The sequence below is a fragment of the Cephus cinctus genome, unplaced genomic scaffold, assembly GCF_000341935.2.
Source record: "Cephus cinctus unplaced genomic scaffold, Ccin1 Ccin1_scaffold0353, whole genome shotgun sequence".
NCBI classification, from domain to species: Eukaryota; Metazoa; Arthropoda; class Insecta; order Hymenoptera; family Cephidae; genus Cephus; species Cephus cinctus.
The window spans coordinates 11,302-36,188 of NW_014333045.1; the positions used below are offsets into that span (position 1 = coordinate 11,302).

The 24,887-nt window shown below is 41.7% G+C and overlaps 1 protein-coding gene across 3 annotated transcripts in view; it reads right to left on the bottom strand.

Annotated features, from left to right (window-relative positions):
* Window positions 1-24,887, bottom strand: part of LOC107267227 (probable phosphomevalonate kinase) — a 43,860-nt gene that overhangs the window by 4,222 nt on the left and 14,751 nt on the right. Inside the window, exon 3 of one of the 3 annotated variants that reach the window (XM_015738653.2) lies at window positions 13,952-14,013. The exons of 1 other annotated variant lie outside the window; for it this stretch is intronic. In XM_015738653.2, the coding sequence (XP_015594139.1) occupies window positions 13,967-14,013 (47 nt within the window). In that variant the 3' untranslated portion in view covers window positions 13,952-13,966. Of the gene's footprint in view, window positions 1-13,951; window positions 14,014-16,790; window positions 16,823-24,887 lie in introns of those variants that run through there. One more of the 3 variants, XM_015738655.2, reaches the window with a different exon arrangement.

Here is a 24,887-nt window from a genome sequence, read left to right on the forward strand (position 1 = left end):
CATATTTGTTGATATAATCAACGGATCCCTAAGTGAGGGCTGTTGTCCTGATAGTTGGAAAAAGTCCACGATCATACCAATCCCAAAGATAGATAGAGCCATAAAAGCAAAGGATTTCCGGCCAATTAATATGTTGCCAATGTATGAGAAGATACTAGAGTTAGTAGTAAAAAGCCAAATTGAAAAATTTCTGGAATCAAATGAGGTCATAACAAAGCACCAATCGGGTTTTAGAAAGCAATATTCGTGTGAAACAGCAATTCAAATCGTGGTTGACGAATGGAAATTAAAAATCAGCGAGGGGAAGTATTACAATTGGATCCTAATGTAATAGTAAGGAAGTTTAATAGATTCTTTATAGAGAGTGTGGAAGAAATAGTAAATGAAATTAATGCGGAGGGAGAAGGTAATAAAGATAGGATTAACACATATGGAACAAACGAACGAAATATTAAACTTGATAAATTCAAGGAGATAACAACTGAGAAATTGGGTAAAATTATTAAGAATTTAGATAATAAGAAAGGGTCAAAAAAGGGTATAACGGCAGAGATTATCAAAAAGGTTTGGGTAGGTAATAGTCAGATATTGCTTGAAATAATGAATCGGTCAATTCAAGAAGGGGAGGTCCCAGAGAAGTGGAAGACGTCAATAGTTACACCAATATCTAAAGTTAATGGAACCAAAAAGGCTGATGAATATAGACCCATTAATACCCTTCCGATATATAAAATAATACTGGAAGAACTTATAAAGGATCAATTACTTACATACTTGGATGATAATAACGTCTTAAGAAGCGAACAATCTGGATTCAGGAAGGGTTTTTCATGTGAAAGTGCGTTACAAGATACGCTGATTGAGTGGAGATTCACATTTGATGAAAGTAAAATAATAGGAGTAGTGTTCATCGACTTTAAGAGAGCGTTTGAAACTATCGACAAAAGTTTAATAGTTAAAAAAGTAGAACAGTACGGAATAGGAGGAATAGCATTACAGTGGTTTAGATCATATCTACAGGGCAGAATGCAACAAGTGCTATATGATAATGAATTATCAACAGAAGAAGCAGTAAATTACGGAGTGCCTCAAGGCTCCAAGTTGGGTCCGTTATTATTTATAGTTTATATCAATGACGTAATAAACGAGCTTAAAGAATGTGGTTGTTCATGTAAGTTATTTGCAGATGATATGATGCTGTATGTATGTAGTGATAATGTATTGTATATAGAGAATGTTTTAAATACCGGTCTACTGCGATTGGATAAATGGATGAAAATTAACTCGCTAAAAATTAATGTAAAGAAAGAAAATTGACATAACGCGTGGACGTACCGTTTAGCACCGGCAAATCTGACCAACGAACCATCCTAACTACCTTTTTCTAAATCAGCATTCACGAAATCTCTTGAATATTGAACGTAAGAACTATAGAGAATGTTTTAAATACCGGTCTACTGCGATTGGATAAATGGATGAAAATTAACTCGCTAAAAATTAATGTAAAGAAAACTGTTTTTATGCTTGTACATGATCCAAGAAAACTGAATGTTAAAAACAAGTGCGAAATAATGATAGGTAGGGAGAGGATAGTTGAAGTTAGAGAAACGAAGTACCTGGGTGTAATAATTGATGAACATTTATTGTTCAGTGAACATGCGTGGTATATAGCAAAAAAAATAGGGGAAAAAATAGGTTTTCTTAATAGAATAAAAAGATGTTTGAGCTTACAAACTAGAGTAACAATTTATAAATCAGTAATAGCACCGTACTACCAATACTGTACTTCAGTAATGCTAAACTGTAGTAATGAGAGTTTGACACTCCTGCAACGTACGCAAAACCGAGCAATGCGCTCTATCCTTATGGCAAATATGTACACTCCAATAAAAGAGATGCTTTACATATTAGATTTAATCAGTGTTAATCAAATTGTGAAAATGAATGTGTGTATTCTAGTATTTAAGATGAAATGCGGACTTACTCCACAGTATCTAAGTGAAAGGGTTGTAAATGTGAGTGAAACACACGGGTACAATACAAGACAGAAAGATAACTTGGTGATTCGGAAAACACGAAGAGTTACAGCTGAGAAATCAATAGTTCAGCAAGGGTTCCGAATGTTTAATCAGTTACCAATGAATATTAAGAAGGCAGAAAGTTTGGAAAAATTCAAATGTATATTGAGAGAAGCTATGAGAGAGGATAACGTGAATGCGTGTTTTAGCTATTTAGATTTTTAGTATCTTATTTGTTTTTTTTTTATTTTGAATTTTTAGATAATGATAATTCTAGACAATGGGAATTGAATAATATATGATGGAAATTCTGTAAAGTACAAAGAGAAACGAAATGATGTGCAATGGGAAGAATAGACTCTCACTCTCACTCTCACTCTCACTCTCACTCTCACTCTCACTCTCACTCTCACTCTCACTCTCACTCTCACTCTCACTCTCACTCTCACTCTCACTCTCACTCTCACTCTCACTCTCACTCTCACTCTCACTCTCACTCTCACTCTCACTCTCACTCTCACTCTCACTCTCACTCTCACTCTCACTCTCACTCTCACTCTCACTCTCACTCTCACTCTCACTCTCACTCTCACTCTCACTCTCACTCTCACTCTCACTCTCACTCTCACTCTCACTCTCACTCTCACTCTCACTCTCACTCTCACTCTCACTCTCACTCTCACTCTCACTCTCACTCTCACTCTCACTCTCACTCTCACTCTCACTCTCACTCTCACTCTCACTCTCACTCTCACTCTCACTCTCACTCTCACTCTCACTCTCACTCTCACTCTCACTCTCACTCTCACTCTCACTCTCACTCTCACTCTCACTCTCACTCTCACTCTCACTCTCACTCTCACTCTCACTCTCACTCTCACTCTCACTCTCACTCTCACTCTCACTCTCACTCTCACTCTCACTCTCACTCTCACTCTCACTCTCACTCTCACTCTCACTCTCACTCTCACTCTCACTCTCACTCTCACTCTCACTCTCACTCTCACTCTCACTCTCACTCTCACTCTCACTCTCACTCTCACTCTCACTCTCACTCTCACTCTCACTCTCACTCTCACTCTCACTCTCACTCTCACCACTCTCACTCTCCTCACTCTCACTCTCACTCTCACTCTCACTCTCACTCTCACTCTCACTCTCACTCTCACTCTCACTCTCACTCTCACTCTCACTCTCACTCTCACTCTCACTCTCACTCTCACTCTCACTCTCACTCTCACTCTCACTCTCACTCTCACTCTCACTCTCACTCTCACTCTCACTCTCACTCTCACTCTCACTCTCACTCTCACTCTCACTCTCACTCTCACTCTCACTCTCACTCTCACTCTCACTCTCACTCTCACTCTCACTCTCACTCTCACTCTCACTCTCACTCTCACTCTCACTCTCACTCTCACTCTCACTCTCACTCTCACTCTCACTCTCACTCTCACTCTATGACTCTCGAAACGTCAATCACCCGACATTCCAAATACTGGTTTGCTTGCCTCGCTTATCTTCACGCACTCTGTTTTCCGCCTATCGTCCTTTATACCTATCTCTGTTTCGCTTTTCTGCTTTTCGTTTTTATTCTTTATTGGAGCTTTCTTAGTCGTACTCGTCTGTCTCTATCGTAATGGACAAATTTACCTTCTACATCATGAGCACGAAGTGGACCATCAATGAGAGTTCCTGAGTTACCACAAGAACGATCGACAGAGGCTGAACTATACTACTGCTTATTCTGGACGATTTACGTGGAGCAAAGGAGACCCGGGATGGGATCTCTCCACCACTTCTGCTGGCCGCCCTTATGGGCCGCCAAAAAGGGCCTTCGCAACTTGTGCCGTTGATAGGAGGAAAGATCAAATCTTCTATCGCGCCGTCCTGTTACAGAACGTCCACTGGTGCTTCCGTTAGCAGTAGCATCCAAAGAAGATGCCAGGGCTCACTCTTTGCTGGATCCTGCAGCTCGCACCGAGGACTCACGATCGGTTGCATTAAGGTCTCCTACACTCCGCTCGGCCCGCTCCGCCTACCTTCGGACTCTGGCCACCACACGCCTCGTCTCTGGCTACCGTCATGCGTTTGATTAACCTATTCTGTATTATTATATTTTGCCGTATCTCTATCGTGGGAATTACGAATTACTAATTTATGGAGGGGAGTCCTTAAGGGTCTTCCCCTGGCAACAATTTCCGGCCGGTTCACTTACGTTTGGAGCGTCCTAGCTTGTGCCCGTCGTTTCTATCGTACCAAAAGTTACTAGGTAACTCAAAGAAAAGCCAATAGCCAATTTAAGAATTGGGAGTGTGGCCGTCCGAAAGACCCACATGGCTGAAGGAGAGGCAATAAGGGCCACCACTCATCAGGGACAGGGACCCTACAACCTTCACGTTCGGAAACGGAAGATCACTACCCAAGGACAAATGAACGCATTGGGCCATGAGCTTAAGCAAGGTCAAATAGGGACCAACTAACGGAAACCAGAGTGAAGAGGTAATGAGGACCACCACTCATCAGAGACTTCGAGGTGCCCTAGAACCTTGACCTTCGGAAATGGCAGATCACTAGCCAAGGGCAGATGAACGCATCGGACGATGACCTCAGGCAAAATCAAATAAGGGGCAACTAACGGAAGCCAGAGTGAAGTGGCAACCAGGGCCGCCACTCATCCGGGACTTTCAGGGCCACTCACCAAGGGCTTCCAAGGAAGGTGCAGACATGACCTTCCGAAATTGAAGGTCATAATCCACGGGCATCCGGAAGCATTAGGCGGGGAGGCCAGCTAGCGAAGAAAAGGGCAATCCAACCTTCAAAGGAGTCATCAACATCAACAAAGGGCAACCGCGAGCAATGCAATGAAACCGGACGATGTCAAGGACAATTTAAAGTTAAGAAAAATTTATTGTAAAATAATTATTTATTATAGTTAAGTAGTAAGGACGAACTCGAAGTGGGGCGAATCGGGTTGCCCAGATCCCACTGGCAAATCAGTATAACTGGAACCGAGCAACTGTATAAATGATAAAGTGAATAAAAGTCTAAAGTGAATTTATGAAAGCATTGTGTAACATAACCTTTGACCACCTTGGCTGTGACATATTGGATATAGATTTCGAACGTAGCTAGGCACATAGTTAATGCATCCGATCTGGAGGATTTCCGGTCAACCAAGGAGCACGACATCATAACGCAGAAAGGAAGAGGTACTCCAGGGACATTATTCCCTGTTAAAACTATAACACCTGCCAATAGGGTCTTTGAAACATCGACTGACGATCGTAGAACAAACAGTAAGAATGGAGAACCCTACGAAGGTGCCGAACGGCTGAAAGAAAACTTCGTGGCGACAATGACCTTGCACGGTAATCGCCCTGGGTGCAGCCGGTAGTCGAAACAGGAAAAATAAAGTATCCCGGAGAACCGGGACACCGAAAAGGCTACGGCGAGATATCATAGTCAAGGACTTGATAACCGCCAAGGAAAAGCCAGGTACAAGAAGCGTCCAAGGCTCAACGGGTAAAATCGGCGACCGTAACAGGACCAAGATAAAGGTGACAAGTGGCAACCGTGATCAGAACCAGGCAACAGTTACAATTGGCAACTGTAAAGCCAACCCAGGGAATACGGTGTAACGTGATTTTTCGATTCACGGTCACAAGATGACTCCCGCTACCGATACAGATAACGTTCCCGCTTTCTGGTTCCTTTTGGGTTGCCACCCTGCTCAGAAGCCACGCTCTCGGGTTGATTCGTATAGTTACGCCAATGCCGTTGGAAGATTTCTTTATGGTCCAGTTGAGGTCGAGGTGCTCGAATCTGCGGTGGGGAGATAGTCTCGACGTACCGAGTTGCTCGGCAGAGGAGAGTACCTGACGGAGACATCTCTAATGACCGGCAGAAGCCCAGGTGAGATACTAGCGCCCGGCTAGAGATAAGCAAAAGACTGTAGAGCGGGCGGAGTTATAGTTTTGATACGGTTAAGGGCAGGAGTGGAACCCCTTGACCCGAGTTAAGGATGTAGCTCTCCAAAGTTACGTACCGATCCGCTAAGGAACGCTCTCGATTTGATTTAAGAGGTCTACCCTAGTTAGAATTTTCAAAAAATCGATTTTTTTTATTGCATTATTCGAAAGTATACATATTTAAAAGTGCATACTAAAATTTTATAAAGATCCGAGCAGTCTAAGTGTACTTTTGAGCGACGTTTACTTAGCTACCTGAGCGCGCTAATATGCGCACCGCTCGGAGCGGTACTACCTACCTGCCTTTGTATACATGAGGAGCTGCTACCTTTTGTATATTATACTATTCGTACTACATTTTGAATGAAAATGAGCGCTATGAAGAAACTGAAGGCATAATGTATGGTACAGGCATCGCTGATTAGATGTAAGATTTTTTCACGATTTTTCGTTAAAGAAAACTTTAAACGCGTTTTTCTCAAAATGACGTTTTTGGACGGCTTGTTGATAAAATCTCCGAAACTATTCAACCGACTCTTAGAAAAATTTTACCACATGTTTTCTATGACTATAGCTATAGCGCATATCATACGAATTTTACAATTTTTAGTGTAACTATTTTTTTTTTTGCAAAAAACGATGAAATAAACGTGCTTTTTCGTAGTTTTTGGAAAAATGGGTGCCATTTTGTCATTTTTAAAAAAATCAAAAATCGTATGATATGCGCTATAGCCATTTACCTACTGAATCTAAAACCATTTTTTTTTTCAGATCAGCCATTCCAGAGATTTTATCAATAGCGCACACCCATCTTTTTTTTTTGGACCTGTCATCTCCCCCATTTTTCTGTACGAAAACTGAGTAAAATGAATATAAAAAAATTTTTTGTGTGTATTTCAAGAGTGTACTTTTTAGGCCTAACACTTTTTATATCCATATTTATAATTTATACAGGTCAAAAAAATTCGTGAGAATAGCTTTTTTTTGCCCGTCTAATTAGAGTAGACCCCTTAACAGGACGACTTGAGGAAAATGGAAGAGTTACTGGCTATAAGGTATAACGGGGTCCCCGGCTCGTCCCCGCTATAATTAATTTATCCACAGGGCCGTCACGGAGTACTAGAGGGAAAGGAATTTCCGAAAAATTAGGAGTTTTGATCGGGAATCGAACCCGATATATACGGACTGCCAAGTCGGGCACTTATTACTGTGCCACCGAACCCACTGTCCGACCTGATAAGTCCATTTTATTTATTTTTCGGCCATTCTTAGGTGGAAATCCCCTCCAGCTCTGTAACGCCACGTTACAACTCCCTCGCCCTTAAACACGAGATGCGGGTGCGAAGCATCCCATTGAGCGCAAACTCTGCTACTCGGAATCTGCTTGGCTCTACCTACCCCTACCTCGGTAGTACCCTCTTATGACGTTAGGCGACGTCAAGCTCGGCTAGCTCAGTCGGTAGAGCATGAGACTGAGAGCATCAGACTGGAGACTGACTGAGTCTGTGTACAGTTAACGTTCAACAAAAGTAGTGTATCTTTACAAGTAATTATTTACATTCAACCCTATGCAGCATTGTGATAAAGTGTTGGGGTGGGATTGTGAGTGAATAAAAAAGTTATATAATCTCTAAAAATTAATAGAAGTACCTAAAATACAGAACCTAACCTAGATAGGGCTGTGCCATCATGGCGCAGGCCGTTAACAAAAGGAAACTGTCGTTAAAAAAGAATAGCACCGATGATGCAGATATTCAAAAAACAAAGATTTTCGATAAAATAATCACTAATTCTAAAAGCTTAGAGGATCTATATAAAAAAGCCACGAAGGAGCTTAATGCATCATCAACGTCTCAGGTTAAACCTAATGTTATGGCACCTAGAAAACTGCGTGATCCTAATTCAACCACAGTGTTGGAAAATACAGAAGATTGGCATAAACCGAAGAAGACAAAGAAGCTTTCACCAGTGCTCAAAGACAACATGTCTGACAAAGCACTACCAACTAGGAATAATTTTGAAGAACTTAATAACAATATAGATATGGATGATGCCACTGCCACATGTGCAGCAAATGATAGCAATGTTCAAGTTAAAAAGACTGAAAGTAGGCCACCCCCAATACACCTTTGCAACATTGACTTAAGGTCAATTATCAAAACACTACAAGATAGTGGAATTTCTAAAGGTCTATTCTTAATTAAACAAAACGATTATAATAATCATACTTTGATAACTAAAAATATGGAGGTATATACAGTCGGGTTAGGAACGGCGGAGAGATTAGACGTGTTTATAATCGCGCTGTCAACCAAGTAAACAGCGAACAGATAATCGTGCAAGTCGTGTGATGAGTGAAGTGGCAAGTGGTATGAAGACGAACGAGGAAACGGAGTCTGACCTTTCTCCAGCCCGCAAGGTCCGGAGAAAAAGAGGCAGACCACCAAAAAGAGACAAAACCCCAGACACCGAATCACACTATACTCAGGTATCTCAAACCTTCATCGCTCCTAGACCGTTAACGCCCAAAGCAGGTACACTGCGGGACATTAATGCCGTCCTTGGGTGGAGCTAGTAGGAAGCGGGAGTAGGGCGACCGGCAGTAGCGACTGGTGGCGAGCAAGCCAGGCCGCCGCGTAGAGAGGGTAGCCTATTCCCCTCGCTAGGGACGGCATGTCTGTCCAGACTCCAGGCGTCCCGTATAAGAGTGTCTCGGACAATTTCATACAGATACCGCATAAGTCCCTCTCACTCGCAGTTAGTGGAGTCCCAGAGATAGCCCGCACTGTGTATAAGAGCGTCTCACTTGCGCCTAGCGCTAGTCGCCCATAAGACCCTCTCACTCGCTGGCAGCAGTGGCCTAGCGCGTATAAGAGCGTCTCACTTGCGTCTAACGCTAGTTGCCCATAAGACCCTCTCACTCGCTGCCAGCGCTTGCTCAGCGCGTGCGGTTGGGACATAGTAAAAAAAAAGTGGACTCTCACTCGCTGGCAGCAGTGGCCTAGCGCGTATCAGAGCGTCTCACTTGCGTCTAACGCTAGTTGCCCATAAGACCCTCTCACTCGCTGGCAGCAGTGGCCTAGCGCGTATCAGAGCGTCTCACTTGCGTCTAACGCTAGTTGCCCATAAGACCCTCTCACTCGCTGGCAGCAGTGGCCTAGCGCGTATCAGAGCGTCTCACTTGCGTCTAACGCTAGTTGCCCATAAGACCCTCTCACTCGCTGGCAGCAGTGGCCTAGCGCGTATCAGAGCGTCTCACTTGCGTCTAACGCTAGTTGCCCATAAGACCCTCTCACTCGCTGGCAGCAGTGGCCTAGCGCGTATCAGAGCGTCTCACTTGCGTCTAACGCTAGTTGCCCATAAGACCCTCTCACTCGCTGGCAGCAGTGGCCTAGCGCGTATCAGAGCGTCTCACTTGCGTCTAACGCTAGTTGCCCATAAGACCCTCTCACTCGCTGGCAGCAGTGGCCTAGCGCGTATCAGAGCGTCTCACTTGCTTCTAGCCTTAGTCGTCCATAAGACCCTCTCCCTCGGAAGCCAGGCCGCCGCGTAGAGAGGGTAGCCTATTCCCCTCGCTAGGGACGGCATGTCTGTCCAGACTCCAGGCGTCCCGTATAAGAGTGTCTCAGACAATTTCATACAGATACCGCATAAGTCCCTCTCACTCGCTGTTAGTGGAGTCCCAGAGATAGCCCGCACTGTGTATAAGAGCGTCTCACTTGCGCCTAGCGCTAGTCGCCCATAAGACCCTCTCACTCGTTGGTAGTGCTAGCCTAGCGCGTATCAGAGCGTCTCACTTGCTTCTAGCGCTAGACCCTCTCACTCCAAACATTAGGCTCTCTTATTATAATCCGAAGTCACCTTCAAATTGTTCTATGCACACTTTTGTGTAACGTTACATACAGTATCTTGACAAATAGTCTCATTCTTAGCAGAGACGTTGGTAAGTTGACATCAAAATGGCACCGAATATTTGTGTAGAGCAACGCGGGCGCATCGTTGGTTTGTAGCAGGGTGGGATACCCTTTGATGAGATAGCGAAGATTATCGGATGCAGTGTAAAAACTGTACGCCGATGGATCAACGCATATCAAGTCGGAGGTGATCATGCTCTCCACGACCATCGTGCACAGAATCGGCGGCCGCGAATTACAAATAGCGAACAGGACCGCCTCGTGATCAATGCAATTGATCGCGATCCATTCGCGGCCGTTGCGCAAGTTGCCGCGAGGGAGGGTTTTCCGGGTTCCGCCAGGACCGCGCGTCGTCAATTACAGGAGGCCAATTATGGTTGTTTTCGGCCTGCCCGAAAGATCTTGATGTTCCCGCAACATCGAAGAGCTCGCGTTGCTTTTGCGGAGCAACAATTGCAGACGCCACGTGAGACCTGGGAGGTTACGATTTGGACAGACGAGAAAGTCTTCCAATCGTCAACTGACCGGCGTCTTCACGTGTGGCGGCCAGTGGGTGTCCGGCTTGATCCGAGATACGTCGTCCCTGCAGATCGCAGCGGGCGTATTTCGTGTGGATTGTGGGGTTGGACAAGCGGACAGACTCTGGGCGAATTAGTGGAGATATCTCCACACATGGATTCTGCAGAATATATTCGCGTACTGGAGGAAGTTATGCTTCCAACAGTTCGCGCGGTGTATCCGGCAGATGACATGCCAATAATTCGTCTTATTCAAGATAACTCCGCTGTCCACACTTCTCGTGAAACGCGAAATTGGTTTTCGAATCATCCGGACATCCAAGTGGTGCAATGGCCCGCTAAATCTCCCGACCTAAACATCATTGAGAATGTTTGGGCCGAGATGACCCGGAGATGGCAACCTGAGAGGGAAAGATCGAAATCAGCCATAATTGCGCATGCTCAAAGAATCTGGGAAGAGCTTCGGCACAACCCAGACTATTTGAAGCATTTAATCGATTCGATTCCGAATCGATTAAGTCAGGTAATCGACCGCGATGGATTCTGGACAGACTACTGAAAACCTAACCTCCATTTTGATGACATAACTTCTCGTCAGCTAAACCCCTGGTCGAAAGACCTATAATTTTGTCCACTTTTTTTTTACTATGTCCCAACCGCACGCGCTGAGCAAGCGCTGGCAGCGAGTGAGAGGGTCTTATGGGCAACTAGCGTTAGACGCAAGTGAGACGCTCTTATACGCGCTAGGCCACTGCTGCCAGCGAGTGAGAGGGTCTTATGGGCAACTAGCGTTAGACGCAAGTGAGACGCTCTTATACGCGCTAGGCCACTGCTGCCAGCGAGTGAGAGGGTCTTATGGGCAACTAGCGTTAGACGCAAGTGAGACGCTCTTATACGCGCTAGGCCACTGCTGCCAGCGAGTGAGAGGGTCTTATGGGCAACTAGCGTTAGACGCAAGTGAGACGCTCTTATACGCGCTAGGCCACTGCTGCCAGCGAGTGAGAGGGTCTTATGGGCAACTAGCGTTAGACGCAAGTGAGACGCTCTTATACGCGCTAGGCCACTGCTGCCAGCGAGTGAGAGGGTCTTATGGGCAACTAGCGTTAGACGCAAGTGAGACGCTCTTATACGCGCTAGGCCACTGCTGCCAGCGAGTGAGAGGGTCTTATGGGCAACTAGCGTTAGACGCAAGTGAGACGCTCTTATACGCGCTAGGCCACTGCTGCCAGCGAGTGAGAGGGTCTTATGGGCAACTAGCGTTAGACGCAAGTGAGACGCTCTTATACGCGCTAGGCCACTGCTGCCAGCGAGTGAGAGGGTCTTATGGGCAACTAGCGTTAGACGCAAGTGAGACGCTCTTATACGCGCTAGGCCACTGCTGCCAGCGAGTGAGAGGGTCTTATGGGCAACTAGCGTTAGACGCAAGTGAGACGCTCTTATACGCGCTAGGCCACTGCTGCCAGCGAGTGAGAGGGTCTTATGGGCAACTAGCGTTAGACGCAAGTGAGACGCTCTTATACGCGCTAGGCCACTGCTGCCAGCGAGTGAGAGGGTCTTATGGGCAACTAGCGTTAGACGCAAGTGAGACGCTCTTATACGCGCTAGGCCACTGCTGCCAGCGAGTGAGAGGGTCTTATGGGCGACTAGCGCTAGGCGCAAGTGAGACGCTCTTATACACAGTGTGGGCTATCTCTGGGACTCCACTAACTGCGAGTGAGAGGGACTTATGCGGTATCTGTATGAAATTGTCTGAGACACTCTTATACGGGACGCCTGGAGTCTGGACAGACATGCCGTCCCTAGCGAGGGGAATAGGCTACCCTCTCTACGCGGCGGCCTGGCTTCCGAGGGAGAGGGTCTTATGGACGACTAAGGCTAGAAGCAAGTGAGACGCTCTGATACGCGCTAGGCCACTGCTGCCAGCGAGTGAGAGGGTCTTATGGGCGACTAGCGCTAGGCGCAAGTGAGACGCTCTTATACACAGTGCGGGCTATCTCTGGGACTCCACTAACTGCGAGTGAGAGGGACTTATGCGGTATCTGTATGAAATTGTCCGAGACACTCTTATACGGGACGCCTGGAGTCTGGACAGACATGCCGTCCCTAGCGAGGGGAATAGGCTACCCTCTCTACGCGGCGGCCTGGCTTGCTCGCCACCAGTCGCTACTGCCGGTCGCCCTACTCCCGCTTCCTACTAGCTCCACCCAAGGACGGCATTAATGTCCCGCAGTGTACATCAACATCTGACACCCAAACAAAGACAGTATCACCAAATGCTCGAGCCTCAACTAAGCCAAACTACTTAGCTCCTTGAGTCTATGAAGCAAAAAAAAAAAAATACAAACACTTATTCTACATCAATAGCTCAACTATCGAGAGCCGAGTAACGCTCGCTAATATCTGGTCCGAGTCTCCGAAACACGAGGAAGACGTCATACTACGCACCGCGAAAGGATTCCTACTAAAAACAAACGCTGAGAAGGCTACTCTAATACAACAACTGGACAAGCTAATTCAGAGCAACTCGATCAACACATACACAGAAACAAATGCACACAAACACAATACAATAAGCAACCCACCAGACGCAACCTTCTCAGCTGTCATCGCAACAGTAGAATACGAGCTAGAGGACACCACGATCAGCGAAGCCCTTAACGCTCGCGGGATAACCCAACTTGATGCAAGCGCATCACATCTAAGGCAACGAACAAACCAACGAAGCTGATCAGAATCATCACCGGATGCACAAGCTCATGTGAAAAACTGATGAACAATGGTATGTTTCTCTTACAAAAACACTACCCAGTGTACCCTAGTACCCCTCCACCACCAACACCACAACCTTGCAATAAATGCCTGCAATTCACACACACCACAGCAAACTGCAAAACACCTATTACCTGCCAAAAATGCAACGAACCTCACAAATCACACGAATGCACATCCGAGCTTCCATATAAATGCTCCGCATGCAACTCCAATGAACACGCAGCTTGGTCATTTAAGTGTCCGAAAAGACCAACCAAACCCATAGACGGAATTCCAAATACAATAATCAAATCAATAAATAAAAAATCAGCCGACATCGACATTCAAACAACTAAGATCTCACACATACACTCCCCGATCATAATTCACGACCACATAATCAATACATACAGAAACAAAATAAAAAAAAAAAAGAACACAAATAGGGAAGAATTGATCGAGAAGCTAAAAAAGCGCTTCATTAACGAATTTGAGGTAGACACGACGGCAGTATTTTCGGGAAACAGAATATATATTTTAATGTTCGACTTACAAAAGCCAGAGGTTCCTTCGCCCACCGAAACAACGACAGGCAAAACATTTACCGTCACCAATGGCTGAGCTAAAAATATTGTATTCCAACATCAACAGTTACCAAAGCAAAAAATACTTAATCAACAACTTCATGCAAAAAAATAATATAAACTGCACAGCATTCGTAGAAACAAAAACAAACAAAAATAGTAACACTCAATACCGTAACTGGAGATGCGTAAAACACGAGGGAAATATAATCAACACGAACACAAGAGGAGGCGCCATCTTCCAAACCGATCCAATTCTACGTCAGAAAAGAGAAAACCCAATGGTGATTAATGACAGGCGAAATGAAGCACTGCACATATCAATTCCATTCCAAAACGACAGACTGCACTTATTTCTTATATACATTCACCCATCAGCCAAAATCGACAACTCCATCTTTATCAAGGCATGCAGATACAAGTACGCTATTATTATAGGCGACTTGAACGTAAATAGACAAAAACAACGACAAATAGATGATTTCATAGCTAACTCTAACTTCAAGCAATACACTACCCCTCCAACCTTCATCATGGCAAATAACATGGACTCAACTCCGGACAGAATACTATACACAGAAAGCTTAAAATACAATATCAAATCAGCAATAGTAACCCCGGACTTAGGAGCAGATCACTTAAGCATAATCATTACAACAGACCTTAATCGGCAACCGACAACACAAGAGAAAAAACTCAACCTAAAGAAGGCAAATATAGAGTTAATCAACGCGGACATGATCGCATTCTGGCAAACAACACAAAACAGTGAAATTGACAGAGACACGGTAACAAAATTCTCTGAGAAACTGGCAACATCAGTCGGAGCAAATACCCCAAAACACTCCATAAAACACTTCTCTTACGACCTTCCACCCCACACAATCAGATGTATAAAATACAAGAGAAGCCTATACAGAGAATATCAAAGCAATCCACATCCAGATCTAAAACCAACACTGAACAATATCAATAAAGCGATCCCATTAATGATACAACAATTTCAAACCCACTCCTGGCTCAAAGCGTGCGACGAAATAAAACAACTAAAAGGCAAAAACTACTGGCAAACTGTAAAAAGACTCTCTCGATATAACAACAAACAGCAAGAACAAGATCTAGTACATAACGGCTAAACCATCCAAAACAACCGGGTAAAAACAGAAGTATTCGCAAATCACTTCAAGGCAGCTTTCAGGAAGGAAAAAGATCAAAACTTCGACAGCGTCCACCACGACAACATATCTTAATGGCATTCCGACTTTATCAGCAACACAGAATCCACAGTTAAAACCCACGACCCCATAAACCCATCGGAACTAAACAACATTATACACAAAGGCAAAAACTCACTCAGCACCGGAGCACGATCAAGTAACAATGAACATAATCAAAAAATTAGACAAACGGATACACCAACTCATGCTTCAGATTTACAACTTCTGCCTAAACGAAAACTTTTTTCCGGAAAAATGGAATCAAGGAATTCTCATCACTATACCGAAACCCGGCACAGACACATCGAAAGCATCAAACTACAGGCCTATCATTCTTCTACCAACAATTGGAAAAATCTTCGAGAAACAAATAAAACAAAAACTGGAATAGGCTATGGAGACAACAATCCCGCTCTACCAATTCGGCTTCCGCAGTAAAAAATCGACAATAGAACCACTAACGATCATTACATCTAATATACAAGCAGCAAAACTAACCAAAAAACACTCAGCAGCACTCTTTCTAGACATAAATAAAGCTTTCGATAGTGTCTGGCATAAAGGCCTGCTATACAAACTGTGGCAAAAAAACTGTCCAGGATACCTCCTGCGAATTGTAGATAATTTCCTCACAAATCGAACTATAAAAATAAAAATAGGAAACGAATTCTCAGAGAAGTTTACACCAGAACAGGGAGTTCCACAAGGATCCCCACTATCTCCCCTACTCTACAATTTATACTGCCACGACATATACAACTTCGACTCAGTAAATAAAAACGACGTAAACCCAGCTAAATACATCCTCCAATACGCAGATGACACAGCTCTAATCGCACACGGGAGATCTACGACTGACGCAATAGCAACACTACAAGATCTCAGCGACAAATCCATCAGCTGGTTCAAAAAATGGCGCCTGAAACCGAACCCGACCAAATCGAAATTAATTATATTTAACCACAACATCACAAACACCTCACCAAACATAAACATGTACAACACCGCAATTCAGCCAAGTCGCACCGCAAAATATCTAGGAGTAATAAACGATAAAAAACTGAATTTCAACAAACACACAAAAACAATAAAAACAAAGATTACAGCTCGCGCAGCTCACTTTAGAAAAATTACATTCAAAAACAAACTTTTAGCTATTGAGCACACAAGTAAAATTTACAAATCCATCTGCAGACCACTGTTAGAATACGCTCATCCACTATATTTAAACTGCAAAAAACCAGCTCTAGAAAATATCAAAACCGCAGAAATAATAGCACTACGAAGATTGACTAAAATAAGACACTCTAACAATCCAATGCACAACCCATCTAACACTCTCCTATACCACACAACAAAAATAAAGCCAATAGAAAGCAGATTAAAAAACCTCAGCAAAAAATACGCAATCTCCCAACTAGATACTATCTCACCCCTTTGCATCCCTATCCCTCCCAACACCATCCAAAAACACAAACACTCAACTCACTCCATTCAACAAATTTTAACTAACATAAATGAAACAATACCATAAGCACATACCATAGCGTTAATTCAAATAGCCATAAGTATTTATATGCAAATTAAAGCTTTCGCTTATCAGCCTGTTAAGTGGGAGTTCCTGAAAAAGAGAGAAATATTCCAGTGCAAGAAATGCCAAAGATTGGACTACGCTAGTGCCAACTGTAACCTACCATTTAGATGTGTAAAATGCACAGAAAGCCACAAACCAGGGGAATGTAAATTATCAAGCAATGGAGACAGGTGTCTTTTAAAATGCGCAAACTGTGGTAACAACAGCCACCCCGCCTCTTATAGAGACTGCCCGTTTCTTAAATTTGGTAGTAACCTAAAAATGAGTCAAAAAAACATAATGAAAAGTGAAACTACCAAGAAATTAAAAAAATGCAATGAGTAACAATAGGAATGAAGCAATAAATACTAATAGCAATAAATACTAAAATAGTCATACTAATATAACATCGTCAACCAGATCAGATAACAGCAGTGAACATACTCCCAAATGGGTGAAAAGCTTCAAGAAAGAGATATTAAACATTCTTGATGGCCACCTAATGCCTTTATCCAATCAAGTAATGGTTAACGTATCTAGAATTGACCATCTATTCGATACATTAGGTTTAGAATGATTAATAAACAAAATATGAATAGCAATAATAACGAAGTAGATAAGAATCTAAATGCAGTGCCTTGCAATCTAAAGATAGCTGCCATTAATGTTAATTCCTTGATAACGAACACTAGGAGGCTAGAGTTACACGAATTTCTTAAAAGATATAAACATGATATCGTTTTACTTTCTGAAACTAAACTCAATAATAGGCATAAACTCAGTTTTGAACATTACAACATAATTAGAACTGATAGACCTAATGCAATTCAAGGTGGTGGAACAGCCATATTAGTTAACAAAAAATTACATATGAGGTAATAAATTATCCTAGTTCGTTTAGTAACAAGATACTTGAATACACTATCATTAGGCTAACGCTTAATTCAAGAAAGAATCTCTTTATTATAAGCGTATATGCAACAAATAATAGTAACAAACTTTTTATAGAGGAGCTTAATACACTGCTAGATGATCTTAAGCTGCAACACCCTAATAATTACTATATAGTAGCAGGAGATTTTAATGCTAGACGCATAGACTGGAATGATAAAGTTGATAACCAACGTGGTAAATATCTCAGAACGTGGGAAGCTGCCGAAGCAATTAAATTTAAATCTCTATTCTATTTGCCAATAGAGCCTACTTTTAGGCCGAAGGAGTCGTAACTTGATATTTGTTTAGCTGATGCCAGATTATTAATTGGAAATATGAATCACAAAATACACGTATTATCTTATGATAGCGACCACAAGGCTATAACGTTCAAGTTGCTTTTGGATTCAGAAGTCATGTCTCAAATATTTAATAATATTGATAAACAGATATTTAGATATAAATCTACTAAATGGAATAAATTCACAAAGAGCATTCTGAAAGAGTATAATCTAAACATTCCTAATGATAGAAATTTGTTTATTAACGAAATAGATGATTATATAGAAAAAATCAATATAATAATTAGAAATGCTATAAATAACTTAGTTCCGGTTCATAAAGCAACAGATAGCATACACAAATACCTTACACCTAGAGTTAAAAAGTTACAGAGTAATAAATTAAAATTATTAACTCTATTACATAGATCACAGAATAGGTTTCCTCCTAATGCAAATGAAATAAAATTGCATCAAAAATTTAATATCTGCTACTAAAAAAGAATTAAAATCAGAGATGGATAAAGCTACCAATGCCTTTTGGGCTGCACAAATCAAGCTAATAAATTATCGTAAAGCGGATTGCTTCTTTCCTAAAATTAACAGTTTATTTAGGCCAAAGCAGCCTCTTTCAATGAGTGATTTGCATATAGATCAGCAAAACCAGGCTATAATTTATAGATGTAATTGCGGCCTTGATACTTCTCCATTGGTAGATAACAAGTATATTATCACAAATCCAACGGACAAACTTAATATAATTGGTGCATATTATGAATCAATTAATTCTCCTAGATACTTAAATAATAATACCCAGTTTAAAGAAATTGTTGACAGAGCAGCAAAAACCATACATGAGGAATGTAATAATATTAGAAAGTCTAATAGCACTTTCACTTCCTTTTCTCCTAGAATAATTGCCTCCAACCCTTTTGACAATAGTATAAAAGATAGCTTATTTTGTTCTGAGGAGGCTGTTGCCAAAATCATTAGGAACTTGCGGAACAAGACGTCTAGGGGTCTTGACGATATTCCACCCATCATATTGAAACACGTGCCACAAAGAATTGTTAAAGACTACACGATCCTGTTTGATAATGCTCTTAACAATTATTATTTCCCTATTTCATGGAAATGTGCTAGGGTTGTGCCCATCATAAGAAAAGACAAAGATCCTACAGATCCAGCTAGTTACCGACCTATTAGTCTCACGCCGAGTGTTAGTAAAGTGTACGAAGCAATAATAAATAATCGGATCACTGAGTTCTGTGATAAGAATAACATAATTCCAGACAATCAATTCGGCTTTAGGTATTGTCACTCTACTACTCATGCAATTAATAAGTTCCTTTCTGATGCAAACACCCACCTTCATAAGCGTGACTTAATTGTTGCTGCACATATTGACCTAGAAAAAGCATTCGACTCTATATGGTTGAATGGTAACTCTTCAACTAGTAAATTCTATATAACCGATGGCCTCCAACAAGGAACGATCAACTCGCCAATCTTGTTTAATATATACAATAGTGATATTTTAAATCTATATAATTTGAACAATAACAACAACCTATATTCTATAGCTTTTGCAGACGACTTACTGCTATATGTTGCAAGTAAATACCCAACAGAAATTCAACATAAACTAGAGATGCTTGTCAATAACGTTAATAAGTATTACATGACTTGGAATCTAAGGATAAATCCTAAAAAATGCGAGTCAATTCTAATTCGCAAAGCTCTCCATTATTTATCAAAGTTAAAAAAGGAAGGAATCACAACTTTTTCTATTAAAACTACAATTCCGGGAATTGATGAGGAAATTAGAATTCCGCATAAAGACACAGTGAAATACCTAGGAATGAACATAGATTATCTGCTAAGATATAATAAACACATTAAAATACAGCTAAATAAGGCAAGAGCTGCTTTCAAAAGTAACAGCAGACTGTTCTATAATATACACCTTTCGAAAAAGGCTAAAATTACATGTTATTTATTGCTAATTAGACCTATTTTAGTATATGCGGTGCCTGTTTGGTGGAATGTTAGTGCTTCTGCCATGGAACGAATAAGGATATTCGAAAGAAAATGTATAAAAGCTTGTTTAAGCTTGTATAGATCACCCCACTCAAATTTCAAAAAGAATATTAGTAATGAAGTTTTGTATAACATAGCGGATATACCTAGAATTGATGCGTTCATGTTAAAAATAACGAGGAACTATTTTAGTGCAACTCCGGAGATCAAAAATAGGATTATTAATGCATTCTCTAAACTTAACGTTGATGAGATGAATAGAATGAAGATTGATGGATACCTTCCACCGCAAGCGTTTATGCTTTTAGATCGACAAGAATTTATACAAAATGATAGAAATATACCGATCATATACCACGAGAAAAGGAATATGGCTGACAAAAAAAATAACATTTTAATTGAATGATTTTATCGAAAAAATAGATAATGTAGTCTACTCGACTGCTTTACCTAATAAGGATATTATCGATAAACATCGGAATAACAAAGAAATTTTTGTGGCTCCGAAAAGAACAATAAATATATGTAGCTAGGTAATCACCCATTCTTTTTTTTCTTTACTTTTTTCTAAATAACGGGGGTCTGGTTTTTTTGGTGCTATTTTTCTCCAGAATGGTATATTAAGTTATGTTTAGCAATCCTGTGTCTTAGCGTGTAATTAATAATGAACTTACTTAATATTATATAGTAAGAATAAGAGTACTTTCTATTAAGTCAATATTCTTATATTTTTTCTTTCAAGAAAGGAAAATAATTTGGCTAAGTTTTTGTTTTAAGTTTATTTGGACTTGTAAATTGTTATATTGTGTTCATATTTCTCAGAATAAACTTATTTATTAAAAAAAAAAGTAGAGCATGAGACTTTTAATCTCAAGGTCGTGGGTTCAAGCCCCACGTTGGACGCCATTTATAACGGGGTGCCTGGCTCGTCCTCGCTATAATTAATTAATCCACAGGGCCGCCAGGGAGTGCTAGAGGGTTAGAAATTTTCGAAAAATTAGGAGTTCTGATCGGGAATCGAACTCGATACCTTCGGACTGCCAAGTCGAGCACTTACCACTGTGCCACTGAACCCACTGTCTGACCTGAGAAGTCCTGTTTATTCATTTTTCGGTCATTCCTAGGTGGAAATCCCCTCCAGCTCCGTAACGCCACGTTACAAAGGACCTCGACGAATCAGAGTGATTAATTCTCGAATTTGGCTATAGTCAAAGCAGTCTGTTTCAGGGCACTGACCGAGGTGTCACGAACTGGCTCGTGCTTCAATGCTATCTTTTGATAGTTTTTCTAGCTATGTTTCGATACGGTATAGAAAGTTCTCGTTCGTGCAGTTCTCGCGCTGCTCTCGCAATATCCAAGAAATTCTATGGTTTTTCTGTGAGTGTTTCGGAGGTGTAGTGCTGTTCCCTAGTGCAGTGCCCATCAAAGTGTCCTCTGAATACAGACCTCGGCCTTCAGGGATTAGCTGCACCAGCTTTGGTGAGAACTTCCAATTTATTAATTGGTGAAGGGATTTCGGTTTGATATTCTAATTCGTTCTGTTACGTTCTCGATTCGTTGCTCTCTGTACCTCACACTATTTCCCTGACGCTTACTCTAACCCTCTCTACCTCAACCTAGCAGCCTGTATCCAGTTGCGATTGTTGATTTTACGCGACCCCAAAAGATCAGCACCTACGGTTGCGTTTCTCGATTTTACACGTTCTCAAAAATTGACAGGATCCGTTAAGTTATTGTATTATCTGATAAGTTCCGTCAGAGCACTCGTTTTGGCGGAGTTGGGCCAGTTCCACCCAACTCCCAAGTCATACCGGCTTGTCAGTTCCCGGTGAGAAAAGAATTGGTTGGCGCCCGCCTGGCTTGAGGATGCATGAGTGAAGTGCCGTTTCCGGCACTGCAGCCATCCTAAAGTAGTAAGATACCAGGATCAATTTTATCAGGATCGACAAAACAATTGAAGATCGCGAGTTTGCTAACGGAGCCGATGTAACAGCGAACCTGATTGGACCAGGGGGTGGTATTACGACGCGCTCTCGGGAAGGTTTTCAATTTTTGAAATTTATAGCGTTACTCACGACGTGGCCTAGTTCAGGTATAGACGTGCTATCGTTTGGTACCGATTTTTGGATTTATTGTATCGTATTGTGATCCATTTCAGGGACCTATAATCCAAGAGAGTATGTTCCTGTGGATAGTAGGAGCTAATGGACTACGGTGAAGTACGCTCAGGGGTATTGTGGCTATCTTTCAAGTCACGGGATCAACCGGTCTTTTCCGTTTGACGTACTCTTACGCATTATCCTGCGCTTTCCGGATCACTACGGCTCCAAGGATAGCTAATCCGGTGACAAACAGAGGATCGGTCTCTCATTTCCTTCTTTCTATTCTTCCGGTTTTGTGTCTAATCGTTCAGTCCACATCTCGCGGAATCGTCTCCCTGGCACATGGATGCGTGAGTCACTATCGTACCGTTTGTTATAACGTATCGTATGTTGCGTTGTTCCAGCGGGAAAATTATTGTATACTGTCGTTCGGGTAATATCCCAGTGCGTTATGTACCACCTCGATCTGTTTTCCGTACTTATCACTTGAATTCAACCACATTGTTCTTATATTTTCTATTTAAAATAAATCGAATCCGTTCCTGGATTTTGGTCCCGATAGTTCGTCGTTGTATAAATTAATTTCCGTAGTTTTTAGAGTGAACCTCTCTAGTTTTCAGATTTTTATTACTGTATCCCAAACCCAGGATCCCGCCGCATAAGAGCTGACCAGTATAACTCTGGTTATACCTGGTGCCCAGTTAAATGAGTATTTTATTCATTATTTATCTCGGTGCCATTTATTTGTACGTCATCGTAAAAAGTGTCGTCACAATATATGTATACACAGCCACTTATACCCATGGCCAACCCCCACACATGTTGTTATACTCCAACCCATACATACACTATAAACAATACATATGCCATTATCTTTATTGACAGTACTATACATGAACATCAGTAGATCAATCGTCTATATAATCAAGCCCTATGATTTGGACTTATTAATTTGCATTTATGCTTTGTTTTATATTCCGCGCATATTATGTTGGACCACAATTTATGAATTATGTTATCTTTTATACGATTGGAAATTGTTACGACAATCCTTATTATTTTGTCGGGCATTTTTCATAAGGAATTTGTCATACCAATCCTAATTATGTCTTTAAATACAAGATAAACCTGAGGCTCCTCGAAACTAGCAGTACTCGTGAGGTTTCAGGTACAGAATTGGAAGACTCAGATATGCAACAACAAACAGATAAATTGTTAGTGCTCTGATTTGTCAACTAATTAATAAAAAAGGGAATTAAAGATTAATCAAATTCAAAAGAAGTAACGGAAGAAACAAAGTCGTTAAATAGGGTTGGAGAAACTAAAAGATGGCTCTTCGTCTTCTTATATCCTGTCAGTCGTCGTTCTTGATTAATCAGTATGAATTATTCTAACTCTCATTCTTGAACACAGATCTTGTGTTCAACAGTTTTCTCTGTTTCATTGAAAGCAAGTCAAATATCAAAGACAAGTTTTAAGAATAACTATTCAAATAAATTCAGAATACTTAACTTACGTAAAACGGATCAAGAATACACGAGCAAAGAAACAATCAGATAGTTCAGTTAAATTCTGTTCTCGTTCCATATGCCAGGATACCATATTAGACTCAAGGAACAATTATTCTCCTCATATAGATTGGGAAGTCCCCTGGCACCTATTTCCTATTCCTTCCCATTCTTTACCTGCTGAAACAACTGACATATTGCCTAAACGTAATAACGACTTTAGACAATAAATAGAAACCGAGTGTCTTAACTTACCAAAATTAGATGTAAATCAAGCAGCTCAGTCGGATAACGCATCTATGTTGTTGTAATACTATACAAATGGTGTGCGGTAACAAGAAATAAAATATTCAAAGACAGACCCGAGTTAATGCGTGGACGTACCATTTAACACCGGCAAATCTGACCAACGGACCATCCTAACTAGTTTTTCTAAATTAACATTTATCGAATCTTCATAATTCTCAATTGTTCCTTCTCGAATCAGACGTAAATTATAACCACATTCCGCGTATTTCAGGGAGCGATCGTAATAATGTTATCGGGAGTTATCGTAACAATATTATTCATAAGTTATTCCATTAAAATTTCAGAAGAAACCAAATTATTGTAAAGTGAGCGGAACACCGCGCACGTGGTACCGGAACTGCACATGGTGCCCGCGCGCTCTGTGGTTGGTCGATTACATTTGTTCATAATCTGGTAATTAGCCATTGGAGTCAATATATGAAAAAGGAACTATTGATTCAAAATGTCCTCTACTTTTCACCCTTAAAAGCTCTAACGAGTATTTTGAGACATTCTGTATAAACATTTTCATCCGTACTATACAAACTGCTATCCCTATATGAAATATAAAATATACTACTAGTTGGCATTTGTACACTAATCAATATCAATGTCAATATCATCAATATCAATTGTGACGTGGTAGATTTTACCCCGTCAGGTCCTCGGCGGGAACTGTCGTGATACGCGGGAAAACGCGTATTAGAGAAGAATCCAGGCAAGATGCCACCACCTCAAGGGCTAACGAAGTTGCGAATTTGTCGTTTTCTGATTTTGTTGTTTTGATTTTCGCTATGTCCCATGCCGCGAATATTGTATTCACGGGCTTACCGAATCTCAAGAAGAACCAGCGAGGGATCATCAGCGTGAAAGGAACGAGGACGAAAGGCTGAGTGACGTCAGAGCGCCGGCAGGGCCAGAGCTGCGTGCGCTGTAGCTCACCGCACCAATCACCTCGCGACTTGGATCAACTCTACGCACGCTGTCACCCGAGCTACATGAACTGATTTAAGCGTACCGAGTAACTAGCAGGGAGCTATTACTCATTCCGCGTGACATAGACCTACGAACGACGGAGCACCTGTAACGCACCACAATTCATGACGGAGGCCCACAACTATCGACGAACGGAACGAAGACTCGCGAACTGGGAATCCGGGGACGCCTGGTGAACCGTTGCGAAGTCCTA